This window comes from Schistocerca serialis, chromosome 4 (genome assembly GCF_023864345.2).
Source record: "Schistocerca serialis cubense isolate TAMUIC-IGC-003099 chromosome 4, iqSchSeri2.2, whole genome shotgun sequence".
In the NCBI taxonomy this organism is placed as follows: Eukaryota; Metazoa; Arthropoda; class Insecta; order Orthoptera; family Acrididae; genus Schistocerca; species Schistocerca serialis.
In genome coordinates this window covers 304,354,977-304,368,789 of record NC_064641.1, presented here as the reverse complement: position 1 = coordinate 304,368,789, position 13,813 = coordinate 304,354,977, and the positions used below count along the sequence as shown (strand labels likewise).

The following is a 13,813-nucleotide window of genomic DNA, read 5'->3' as shown; positions in this document are numbered from 1 at the left end:
TGCTATTCTCCCACGGAGACGATCGTAGAGATGCTGGATGTAGTCCTGTGGAACGGCTTGCCATGCCATTTCCACCTGGCGCCTCAGTTGGACCAGCGTTCGTGCTGGACGTGCAGACCGCGTGAGACGACGCTTCATCCAGTCCCAAACATGCTCAATGGGGGACAGATCCGGAGATCTTGCTGGCCAGGGTAGTTGACTTACACCTTCTAGAGCACGTTGGGTGGCACGGGATACATGCGGACGTGCATTGTCCTGTTGGAACAGCAAGTTCCCTTGCCGGTCTAGGAATGGTAGAACGATGGGTTCGATGACGGTTTGGATGTACCGTGCACTATTCAGTGTCCCCTCGACGATCACCAGTGGTGTATGGCCAGTGTAGGAGATCGCTCCTCACACCATGATGCCGGGTGTTGGCCCTGTGTGCCTCGGTCGTATGCAGTCCTGATTGTGGCGCTCACCTGCACGGCGCCAAACACGCATACGACCATCATTGGCACCAAGGCAGAAGCGACTCTCATCGCTGAAGACGACGCGTCTCCATTCGTCCCTCCATTCACCCCTGTCGCGACACCACTGGAGGCGGGCTGCACGCTGTTGGGGCGTGAGCGGAAGACGGCCTAACGGTGTGCGGGACCGTAGCCCAACTTCATGGAGACAGTTGCAAATGGTCCTCGCCAATACCCCAGGAGCAACAAATTTGCTGGGAAGTGCGGTCCCCTACGGCACTGCGTAGGATCCTACGGTCTTGGCGTGCATCCGTGCGTCGCTGCGGTCCGGTCCCAGGTCGACGGGCACGTGCACCTTCCGCCGACCACTGGCGACAACATCGATGTACTGTGGAGACCTCACGCCCCACGTGTTGAGCAATTCGGCGGTACGTCCACCTGGCCTCCCGCATGCCCACTATACACCCTCGCTCAAAGTCCGTCAACTGCACATACGGTTCACGTCCACGCTGTCGCGGCATGCTACCAGTGTTAAAGACTGCGATGGAGCTCCGTATGCCACGGCAAACTGGCTGACACTGACGGCGGCGGTGTACAAATGCTGCGCAGCTAGCGCCATTCGACGGCCAACACCACGGTTCCTGGTGTGTCCGCTGTGCCGTGCGTGTGATCATTCCTTGTACAGCCCTCTCGCAGTGTCCGGAGCAAGTATGGTGGGTCTGTCACACCGGTGTCAATGTGTTCTTTTTTCCATTTCCAGGAGTGTACATAAATGATTTGGAAGACAGGGTGGGCAGTAATGTGCATTTGTTTGCTGATGGTGCTGTGGTGTAGTTAAAGATGTCAAAGTTGAGTGACTGTAGGAAGATACAAGACAACTTAGACAAAATATCCAGTTGGTGTGATGAATGTCAACTAGCCCTAAATGTGGAAAAATGTAAGTTAATGTGCATGAGTAGGAAGAACAAACTTGTGATGTTGGAATACGACATTAGTAGTGTACTTCTTCACACAGTCAAGTCATTTAAATATCTGGGCGTAACAGTGAAAGCAGTATGAAATGGAATGAGCTTGTGAGAACTATGGTAGGGGAGGCGAATGGTCGACATTGGTTTATTGGGAGACTTTCAGGAAAGAGTGGTTCACCTGTAAAGGAGACCACATATAGATTCTGGTGCAACTCACTCTGGAGTATTGGACGAGTGTTTGGGATCCGTACCAGGTCAGATGGGAGGAAGATGTCAAAGCAATGCAGAGGTGGACTGCTAGATCTGTTACCAGTAGGTCCGAATCACATGTAAGTTTGCTTCAGGAACTCACACGGGAATCCCTGTAGGGAAGGCGATGTTATTCTCAAGAAACACTATTGAGAAAATTTAGAGAACCAGCATTTGAAGCTGACTACCAAACGATTCTACTGCTGCCAACATACATTGCACTTAAGAACCAAGAAAATAAGATACGAGAAATTAAGGCTCATACAGAGGCATATAGGCAGTAGTTTTTCCCTCACTCTATTTGCTTGTGGAACAGGAAAGAAAAAGGCTAGTAATTGTACAGTGTTCCCTCCACCACGCACCATATGGTGGCTTGCAGAGTAGCTATGTAGTTGTACATGTAGATACTTGGGTAAAAAAAATACCTTTTATAATTTCTATGCATGGCAGATTGTCCAAATTTTAACCATATGCTCTTAATAAAATGATCTCGGGAAACCTTGAAACTTGTTTTGGTATCATTATTCATTACCAAGAGCCAGAGGTTCAAAGTCACTGTACTTGTGCAAAAAACTGCAAAAACTGGTTTTTACCCAATTCTGCACCATGGGCCACAATAACCTAAATAAATAACCATAGCAGATGGCTCAAATTGGGCCATCCTAGGGGTACTAATGTTGCAAAAGTATGCTTTTAATAGAATTTTTCCATCAATAACTTTATGATGGGCATTTCAAGCCTATAGAAATATGCCCAAAGTGGTACTGCAGTGACAAAAAAATTGGTTAGATGGTTCTTAACATGCCTGGAAAGAACTTAAAATGACTGCAAATTCAGAGAAAGGTTTCTAATACCATTTTACTCTTTTAATATGCAAATCATAAGCTGGGCATTTTTGATGAACTGTGATTGGTGAGCAAAGTATGCAAAAAATGTAAAGCAAATGATTTTGTGTGAACATTTAATTTAAGAGTACTTATTTTTTGCTTATAAGTGTCAAAATATACAATAGTGACAAAGTATATAAATAAGCTGTCAAAACTCTACCAACTGATTGAATTTGTTTTTTATAAGCAACACACCCTGCTGCATCAGGGAAAAGAAGGGAACTAGCAGAAAATTGCTCCTGTTGGAGCACAAAAAGGTGAATACGTTCCTCTTGAAAAGAGTCTGACAGAAAAGTGAGGAACCAGCTGCCTCACTCTTTCCACCTTCCTTGCCTTGCTAAAAATTTTTGCATGCATATTTGCCAATTTTTGTGCTGAAAGAGAGTAGCAGAGAGACAGCGATCGTGGAAGAAAGACATAGACAGTACCATAGGGAGGGAAAGAGAGAGGAGACATTGATGGTGGGAGAGAGGTAGCGGCAGTGAAAGAGAGAGGGGGGGGGAGACAATAGTTGTGGGAGACGGGGGGGGGGGGGAGGGGAGAGAGAGAGAGAGAGAGAGAGAGAGAGAGAGAGAGAGTGAGGGGGGGGGGAGGGGGGGGACTATGGCAGTTTAAGAGAAAGAGAGATGGGTAGAGATAGAAGCAGTGGGAGCAAAAGAGAGGGGAGATTGTGAAAATAAAAAATACAGATGAGTGGAGACCATACGTAAGCTTGGGAGAGGGGGGGGGTTGGACCCTCCCACACTAGTGAACTATTACACTTAGGTATAGGGGAGGATGAATTTTGCACCAAAATTTTAAGTATGTGGGTGTGGGGGAAAGAATAAGCTTGACAAACCCCCCCCCCCCCCCAGAATTTTTAAGCTGCTTAAGTCTGGTGGAAACTGTAGTGTGGGGTGGAAAGACAAAATGAAACTGTGTGTATAACTGAGAGAGGAGACAGGGGTATTGGGATTTACTGTAAGCCAATGAGAGAAAAAGGAGACAGTGGGGTTCAATGAGAGACTGGTTAAAAGGATTTCGAATTTCTTGTGGTAAAATGGTGCAATTATTTTCAGATGCCACAATTTTTGGTAGGAAGGCAGAATGGAGATTGGGACAGCTGGTTCCTCATTTTCCTGGCATAGTCTTTTAAAGAGAAACATACTGACCTTTCTTGTGCTCCATCAGGATTATTTTTCTGCTGATAGTATCATATGACTACATAGTTCACAGACAATGGCAGTAAAAGTTAGGGGTAAGAAGTGTTACAGGCACAGTCAAAACATTGATATGGAAGGGAGAGGAAGAAATACCTAAGCAAACACCAAGTAAATTCACATTTAAATGACAGGAATGCTGGCAGAGAGAGAGAGAGAGAGAGAGAGAGAGAGAGAGAGAGAGAGAGAGAGAGGGGGGGGGGGAGGAAGGGGGCATTGTTGCTATATCTGTGTTTTGTGAGGTGCAAGCTGCTGCTTCATGTATTACAATAATAATTGTTTTATCTAGTAAGTGTGTTTAAATGATTATAGGCAGAAAATTGTTTCTGTAACTAACAATAACTTTAGATTTCCTTTCTTAGATATCAGCTCTCAACTCACCATCTGCCATGTGAAGATATGAAGCCAGATGGAAGCATATAGTGTAATAGACTTCTTTCCCTGTCTTCTCTGCATGATTTGAAGCAAACTGGATTGTGAAACTATTTTATCTGATGATTATAGGAATTATGTCAAAAGCCATATTTATGATCTTAATTCCTAAGTTAACTAAAGCAAGGCAGAAGTTAGAATTTGTTGGGATAAGACTGAATAATTTTAATTTGATTTACTTCCAGGTCTAAATCATGCCCACAGTGTCGAACAAAAACCACGGAAAAGAACATTCATAGAATATATTTTAATATTCCAAATGTTGACGAAAAATATGAAGATCCAAGTGTCCTGCACAATAAAATTGATGGTCTACATTTTCAGCTTCGTTTGAGAGATACAGATTTGAAAAATTCTGAAGAAAAAAATGTGAAATTGGTTAATCAGAATGTGATATTGAAGTAAGTTACTATGTGTATATTATTTCCTCCAGTTTGTTTTGCTATTTTTATCAAATGGAGGTTCGGATAAACTTTACAAAGGGCTGTCCCCTTTTGCACTTGATCATGGTGTAAAGGTGATGGTAGCATGTCTCCTTGGTAGGTTGGTTACAACCAAGCTTTTGTTGTTTACAGTAGTTTCTCCTGTTGATGCATATAAAGCACTTTTTTACTGCTGTATGGAAATATTATGAATGATTTCTTCTCAGAGACAGTGATAGATTGATGTGTATTGCAGCTTGAAATCTAGGTTAGGTTGAGAGTTGGTGAAATTTAAATTTTAGGTTATGGTGGCAGACTGATATGTAACAGAGGTGGAGTTAAATGTTTGTTTGGAAGCTGACAGTTCCATCCTGACCCACAACTTCTTCACTTTCGAAGGCCAGACATACCAACAATTAAAGGGAACAGCCATGGGCACCAGGATGGCCCCCTCGTACGCCAACCTATTCTTGGGTCGCTTAGAGGAAGCCTTCTTGGTTACCCAGGCCTGCCAACCCAAAGTTTGGTACAGATTTATTGATGACATCTTCATGATATTGACTCACAGTGAAGAAGAACTCCAGAATTTCCTCTCCAACCTCAACTCCTTTGGTTCCATCAGGTTCACCTGGTCCTACTCCAAATCCCATGCCACTTTCCTTGACGTTGACCTCCACCTGTCCAATGGCCAGCTTCACACGTCCATCCACATCAAACCCACCAACAAGCAGCAGTACCTCCATTATGACAGCTGCCATCCATTCCACATCAAACGGCCCCTTCCCTACAGCCTAGGTCTTCGTGGCAAACGAATCTGCTCCAGTCCGGAATCCCTGAACCATTACACCAACCACCTGAAAACAGCTTTCGCATCCCGCAACTACCCTCCCGACCTGGTACAGAAGCAAATAACCAGAGCCACTTCCTCATCTCCTCAAACCCAGAACCTCCCACAGAAGAACCCCAAAAGTGCCCCACTTGTGACAGGATACTTTACGGGACTGGATCAGACTCTGAATGTGGCTCTCCAGCAGGGATACGACTTCCTCAAATCCTGCCCTGAAATGAGATCCATCCTTCATGAAATCCTCCCCACTCCACCAAGAGTGTCTTTCCACCGTCCACCTAACCTTCGTAACCTCTTAGTTCATCCCTATGAAATCCCCAAACCACCTTCCCTACCCTCTGGCTCCTACCCTTGTAACCGCCCCCGGTGTAAAATTGGTCCCATGCACCCTCCCACTACCACCCACTCCAGTCCTGTAACCCGGAAGGTGTACACGATCAAAGGCAGAGCCACGTGTGAAAGCACCCACGTGATTTACCAACTGACCTGCCTTCACTGTGAAGCTTTCTATGTGGGAATGACCAGCAACAAACTGTCCATTCGCATGAATGGACACAGGCAGACAGTGTTTGTTGGTAATGAAGATCACCCTGTGGCTAAACATGCCTTGGTGCACGGCCAGCACATCTTGGCACAGTGTTACACCGTCCGGGTTATCTGGATACTTCCCACTAATACCAACCTGTCAGAACTCCGGAGATGGGAACTTGCCCTTCAGTATATCCTCTCTTCTCGTTATCCGCCAGGCCTCAATCTCCGCTAATTTCAATTTGCTGCCGCTCATACCTCACCTGTCTTTCAACATCATCTTTGCCTCTTTACTTCCGCCTCGACTGACATCTCTGCCCAAACTCTTTGCCTTTACAAATGTCTATTTGTGTCTGTGTATGTGCGGATGGATATGTGTGTGTGTGCGCGAGTGTATACCTGTCCTTTTTTCCCCCTAAGGTAAGTCTTTCCGCTCCCGGGATTGTAATGACGCCTTACCCTCTCCCTTAAAATCCACATCCTTTCGTCTTTCCCTCTCCTTCCCTCTTTCCTGATGAGGCAACAGTTTGTTGCGAAAGCTTGAATTTTGTGTGTTTGTTTGTGTGTCTATTGACCTGCCAGCACTTTCGTTCGGTAAGTCACATCACCTGTGTTTAGATGATGTGACTTACCGAACGAAAGCGCTGGCAGGTCGATAGACTGTCTGCTTGTGTCTGTATATGTGTGGATGGATGTGTGTGTGTGCGAGTGTATACCCGTCCTTTTTTCCCCCAAGATAAATCTTTCCGTTCCCGGGATTGGAATGACTCCTTACCCTCTCCCTTAAAACCCACATCCTTTCATCTTTCCCTCTCCTTCCCTCTTTCCTGATGAGGCAACAGTTTGTTGCGAAAGCTTGAATTTTGTGTGTATGTTTGTGGGTCTATCGACCTGCCAGCGCTTTCGTTTGGTAACTCACATCATCTTTGTGTGTGTGTGTGTATATATAATAGAAGGAAACATTAAACGTGGGAAAAATTATATATAAAAACAAAGATGAGGTGACTTACCGAATGAAAGCGCTGGCAGGTCGATAGACACACAAACAAACACAAACATACACACAAAATTCAAGCTTTCGCAACAAACTGTTGCCTCATCAGGAAAGAGGGAAGGAGAGGGGAAGACGAAAGGAAGTGGGTTTTAAGGGAGAGGGTAAGGAGTCATTCCAATTCCGGGAGCGGAAAGACTTACCTTAGGGGGAAAAAAGGACAGGTATACACTCGCACACACGCACATATCCATCCACACATACAGACACAAGCAGACATATTTAAAGACCAAGGTGTTGATCTACGTAGGCAGAGATGCGTTCTGTGGGGGCTTGGTAACGAGCTACAATGGGGCGGCCAGGATGATTGGGTTTGTGGATTTTAGGAAGAAGGTAGAAGGTTGGGGTGCGGGGTGTCGGTGGGGTCAGGAGGTTGATGGAGTCAGGTGAAAGATTTTGCAGGGGGCCTAAGGTTCTGAGGATTCCTTGAAGCTCCGCCTGGACATCGGGAATGGGGTTACCTTGGCAAACTTTGTATGTGGTGTTGTCTGAAAGCTGACGCAGTCCCTCAGCCACATACTCCCGACGATCAAGTATGACGATGGATCGGTCAGCCTTCAGATCACGGATAGCCTGGGCTTCAGCAGTGGTGATGTTGGTTGTAGGATTAAGGTTTTTTAAGAAGGATTGAGATGCAAGGCTGGAAGTCAGAAATTCCTGGAAGGTTTGGAGAGGGTGATTTTGAGGAAGAGGAGGTGGGTCCCGCTGTGACGGAGGACGGAACTGTTCCAGGCAGGGTTCAATTTGGATGGTGTCTCGAGGAGTCGGATCATTAGGAGTAGGATTAGGATCATTTTTCTTCGTGGCAAAGTGATACTTCCAGCAGAGAGTACGAGTGTAGGACAGTAAATCTTTGACGAGGGCTGTTTGGTTGAATCTGGGAGTGGGGCTGAAGGTGAGGCCTTTGGATAGGACAGAGGTTTCGGATTGGGAGAGAGGTTTGGAGGAAAGGTTAACTACTGAATTAGGGTGTTGTGGTTCCAGATTGTGTTGATCGGAATTTTGAGGTTTTGGAGGGAGTGGAGCTGGAAGTGGGAGATTGAGTAGATGGGAGAGACTGGGTTAGTGTGCAATGAGAGGAGGTGGAGGTTTGCTGGAAAGGTTGTGAAGGGTGAGTGAGTGACATATTTAAATATGTCTGCTTGTGTCTGTATGTGTGGATGGATATGTGCGTGTGTGCGAGTGTATACCTGTCCTTTTTTCCCCCTAAGGTAAGTCTTTCCACTCCCGGGATTGGAATGACTCCTTACCCTCTCCCTTAAAACCCACATCCTTTCGTCTTTCCCTCTCCTTCCCTCTTTCCTGATGAGGCAACAGTTTGTTGCGAAAGCTTGAATTTTGTGTGTATGTTTGTGTTTGTTTGTGTGTCTGTCGACCTGCCAGCACTTTCATTTGGTAAGTCACATCATCTTTGTTTATATATATTCCCCATGGGAAAAATAATGACTCAGCTGTGTGTGTGAGTGTGAGTGGTGAGTGTATACCTGTCCTTTTTTTCCCCCTAAGGTAAGTCTTTCCACTCCCGGGATTGGAATGACTCCTTACCCCCTCCCTTAAAACCCACATCCTTTTGTCTTTCCCTCTCCTTCCCTCTTTCCTGACGAAGCAACCGGTGGTTGCGAAAGCTTGAAATTTTGTGTGTGTGTGTTTGTGTTGTTTTATTGTGTATCTACCAGCGCTTTCCCGTTTGGTAAGTCATGGAATATATATATATAAACAAAGATGACGTGACTTACCCACGTGGAATGGTTCCCTCTATTATATAATCTCCTACATCTGACATCATTCTCACGGCAAATACAGACTTGTTTAGGTGCTTAAGCAATTCTGTGGCACGCCCTTCCCAGCTGAATTTATTATCGAGTTGTAATCTCAGAAATTTAACACTGTCAACCTCTTCGATCTGCATGTCTTCTGGGTCTTCTCAAAGTTTAATGACAGTGAATTAGCTTTAAACCACTTTCAATGTCGGTGACAATTTGATTAGCAGCTTTTTTTAAGTCTGTACTTGACTTGCTACTTATTGCAATGTTTATATCATCTGCAAACAAAACAAACTTAGCATCTGGCAGTCTAAGAGATGAGAGGCCATTAATGTACACAAGAAAAAGCAATGGATCCAAGATGGGACCTTGAGGAACACCACATGTAATTAGTTCCCAGTCAGATGAAGACAGACTGCCTACTGCACAGGTATTTCACAATGACATCCTTTGTTTCCTGTTAGACAGATAAGACTCAAACCCTTTCGCAGCATTGCTGGTGACACCATAATATTCTAATTTACTTAAGAATGCTGTTGTTCACACAGTCAAAGGCTTTTGACAGATCACAGAAAATGCCAGTAGCCTCTAAATTATTATCTAATGAATTAAGTACATTCTCACTGTAAGTGTAATAGCTTTTTCTATGTCAGAACCCTTAAAAGATCCGAACTGTGTCTTGGACAATATATTATTTGCAGTCAAATGCTTAAGGAGATGCTTGAACACAACCTTTTCAAATACTTTTGAGAAAGCCGGCAAAAGTGAAATTGGTCTTGTAAAGAGGCTTATCTTCAGCATATCTTAGACAATCTGGAAATGTTCTGCTGATAAAAGATTGATTGTGCAAATAACTTAAGACAGAACCAACTCACATGAGCATTCTTTGATTAACTTCGTTGATATGTTATCATACACACTGGAATGCTTAGATTTTTAAGGATTTTATGCTGAATGCTACTTATCTGAGAAATGTGAGTGTCATTTCTATTTTACTGAATTTATTTTTAAAGACTGGTCTCAGATACTCCATTGCACTGTTCACTGAACCTGATAGCCCCAAGCTGTCAGTAACAGAAATGAAGTACTTGTTTAAGAGGTTTGCAACACTACATTTACTTCCAGAATGAGATTTTCACTCTGCAGCAGAGTGTGCACTGATATGAAACTTGCTGGCAGATTAAAACTGTGTGCCGGACCGAGACTCGAACTCGGGACCTTTGCCTTTCGTGGGCAAGAGAGCACTTGCCTGCGAAAGGCAAAGGTCCCGAGTTCAAGTCTTGGTCCGGCATAAAGTTTTAATCATCCAGGAAGCTTCACTACATGGACTTGTTACCAAAGTCTCATTTATTTTTAGAGCTATTTGTTCCTCTTCCTTTTTGGCCCCACCTGTCTCTATCTTCATTATATCCCATACAGTTTTTATTTTGTTGCCTGACGTAATTATCTCTTTCTCATAATAAAGCAGCTTCGATTTCTGGATTACTTGCTTCAATGTTTTACTGTATTCTTTGTAATACATTGCAATTCTAAGATCAGAGCTGTTCGTAGATAGTAGATTCAGTCTCCTTTTGTCCCACTTGATATCTGTATTCCTTGTGTAATCCACAGTTTGTTTTTTGACTTTTGTGTGATTTGACTTACCTTTAGGAGAAAAGAATTTTCAAAAGTGGAGGTAACTTTATTAATGAATGCTTTGTATTTTCCATTTGAGTCAGAAGTATTGTAAACATCTATCCAGTTCATGTCTTTGAGCAATTTCCTGATTTTTCTCAATTTTTGACTTATTTACTACCCTTCTGTACTCGGATTTGATAGATTTTTTTTATCCTGACAAGTTTCAACATTTAACACAAGATGCTGAATTTGGTGGTCAGATAGCCCATTTACTGTTGGTTTTGTTATATCACTTTTTTCCCTAGATTTGTCTACAAAGATACCATATTTACTCGAATCTAAGCTGCACTTTTTTCCGGTTTTTGTAATCCAAAAAACCGCCTGCGGCTTAGAATCGAGTGCAAAGTAAGCGGAAGTTCTGGAAAATGTTGGTAGGTGCCGCCACAACTAACTTCTGCCATCGAATATATGTAGCGCTACACAGGCATGCTTTGCAGGCACAAAGATAAATACTGGCGCCTAACCCTCTGCGTCAGTAGATAAATTTAAAAAAAGTGGAATACGAGCTTTTTTCTCCGACTCGAGTTTCGACCACTGCATTTTCATACATTATCCAACGAAGTAAATACAAATTCCGTATTGTTCATCTTCGAATGTAGCAGCATTTCAATGTACTACGAAAATCCGACTGGCAAGACTGTTTGGGATGTTTGTCAATATGGCCAACGTTAGGTTCTGAATTTTTTCCTACCTGTGAGAAGAGATGGTTCCTTATAGGAACTTTTATGAATTGTGAATTGCATGCTGTATTCTCATCATAAGAATAATACGAATATAAACATTTTGCCATGTATTCTTTCATGTTTGCTGCTAACTCATTTAAATCCTGTCTGCCTAATAAACTACAAAACTAGAGTGAGACAACAGCAAACGTGGAAAAATATAGATATCATCCCATGTTTATATTCGTATTATTCTTATGCTTAATAGCGATACAGTGAGAAATGAAGCACGGCAATTGACTAGATTTTTAAATCTAAGATGACTCTAATTTCAGTGCAGAATGTAATGTACTAAAGAGGCGTCTGCAAAGATTTTCTAACGGAGAAAAATTTTCGCTAAACTCTCGTTCCGAACATCTTCTATCATACGCTGTCTATTATTTGGTTCTTGTTGATCATTATCAAAGAAAGCAGGAGTGTAGGTAACAGCAAATAGCAGTTTCTTGCCATTGTTTCGCTAATGTGACGATTCCTCTCTCTCTCTCTCTCTCTCTCTCTCTCTCTCTCTCTCTCTCTCTCTCTCTCTCTCTCTTTTTAATTGTAAGCGGCAGTAGCGTCCACAAAAGCAAGGCATGCCGCGAGCAGCGACAGGTCGTAAACACTCATTATCAGAATGCGACAAACAATGCATGACACAGTACAGTAATGCATTTTCAGCTTAGTGTGACGTAAACACCTATAACAAAGAGAATGGCACTTATCAGATCAAAGAAGAATAAACAATCAATTCAAACCAGAAGTAGTACGCGAAAAAGGAAGGGTACTTTTATAAATACAGACGGAGCACCTGACGCATAGCAATGGCTACCTGGTGAAGCTTAACTGCTAAGCTTACGACTCGAACCAAACTACTGTAGCTGTGTCGTCATTCATTCGACCTAAATTGTGTCTCATATTACAATTGACCAACTTTATTTCGATTTATAGGTGCGGCCTAAAACTTTTCTCTCCCCTTGAATTTTGAGTCTCAAATTTTAGGTGCGGCTTAGATTCGAGTGTGGCTTAGATTCGAGTGTGGCTTAGATTCGAGTAAATACGGTATTATAAATAGTAGTCTCAGAGCATTTACATATCCTAATAGCAGAGTTTCAGTAGGAACTAAATTGAGTGATAGTGTTACTGACTGCAATAATAGTTCACTGACAGAGCTTTTCAATAAATCCACATTAAAATCACCAGCAACCACTTGCCTTCATGGTCTTGGATGTTATTGAATTGAGCATATGTTAAAATGAAGGACTAAGTAAGAAACATGTATTTTTTTTGTTTTCTCCAAAAAAAATTTCTGCTCAGAGATACAGCACTCCAAAGATGACACTGTGCATACCATTTTGAAGATGTGAATTTTGGAAAAAAAATTTAAAATGCTGTATCTCTGGAACAGTTCTAGATATTTTGTTGTTGTTGTTGTTGTTGTTGTTGTTGTTGTTTTTTTTTTTTTTAATGATAATTGCTTTGTGATTACAAAGAAATCCTCCATTTGGACTTATCTGTCAGAGTTCTTTTACTTTTTTATAATTTATGGAAATTTTTATTTAAAAAATGCCAATTCCCCCCCCTGTTGATTGGTACCATATAGTTCTACATTCACTGGAAAGGAGAGCTTCCACTTTTAGGTTGAACAGGTTTTATAAACAATTTAAATTTTTGCCTTATATAAAACCTGTTTTATTACCACATTATCACATAACAGGCTCACAAAAATCAAAATATTGCCTTGTTTAACATATTTGTAGTTTTGAAAGATGAATAAGAGTCTCATTTTTCAAGCATTTTAATTGATTCCAAAATGTATGTGAAAGGTCCAAAGACTCAACGGTTTCAATTTATACAACTTATGTGCACTTTGTTTTGTACTGAAATTATCCAGTCAATGAAGTAAAAATGTGGCTAAAAATGTGTTCCACTGCTTCAGTATCTTGCTTTGTTATAGAATGATGCCTTCTTGTTGAACCAATAGGAACTGGAGCATTACAATCTTCAAAACATTGTGAACAGGAAGTGACCACTGATGGTGTTGTTGCTGTCCTTCAGCTGGAAACCTATATCCAGCAGCTAGGCCATATGGTAGCATAACGTTCATTACAGTTTCATTTAACTCATAACTGGTGTCTATAATCTTTGCAATCCACCACTCACAGTCATACACACACGCCACAAACATCCCCCTTCTCAGGTTGTGAGTCTGAATATTATCCTGCTGTTTCTGAGGTGTTAGCCAAATGAACGACATTTCTTCTTTCTTGCTCTTTAAAGTGTGTGCAATATGAGTTTGCCCCGAGTCCAAAAATGTGCCTTCTGAATTCCTTCCACAGGAGTAGTTTGTTTGGACCATTCTTCTTTTTTTTCTGCTCACGGAATTCTTCGATTTCCTCTTTGGACCAAAGACTAAGGGCTGTGGATGTGTAAGATTTCACAGCTCTCGTAAAATCCTCAGCATTCTGAATCACAGCTGTATTTGGTGTGGAAAGATTGTTTTGTAGCACGGTGCTTCAGCAGGCCTCTTACACCATCACAAGGCCCCTTCCCGTGACCTGTAGCACTGTATACCCAGTCGGTTGGAACAAGCGACTTACTCAATTCAAACACCTAGCAACAATTTTTAAAATGACTAGGAGT

General features: G+C 42.5%; 1 protein-coding gene across 4 annotated transcripts in view; it reads left to right on the top strand.

Moving 5' to 3' along the window:
• LOC126474144 (E3 ubiquitin-protein ligase TRAIP) overlaps window positions 1–13,813 on the top strand; it is a 215,293-nt gene that overhangs the window by 82,010 nt on the left and 119,470 nt on the right. For 3 of the 4 annotated variants that reach the window (XM_050101597.1, XM_050101596.1, XM_050101594.1), the window contains exon 3: window positions 4,370–4,585. The exons of the other annotated variant lie outside the window; for it this stretch is intronic. In XM_050101597.1, the coding sequence (XP_049957554.1) occupies window positions 4,370–4,585 (216 nt within the window). The remainder of the gene's footprint in view (window positions 1–4,369; window positions 4,586–13,813) is intronic. 4 annotated transcript variants of the gene reach the window in all.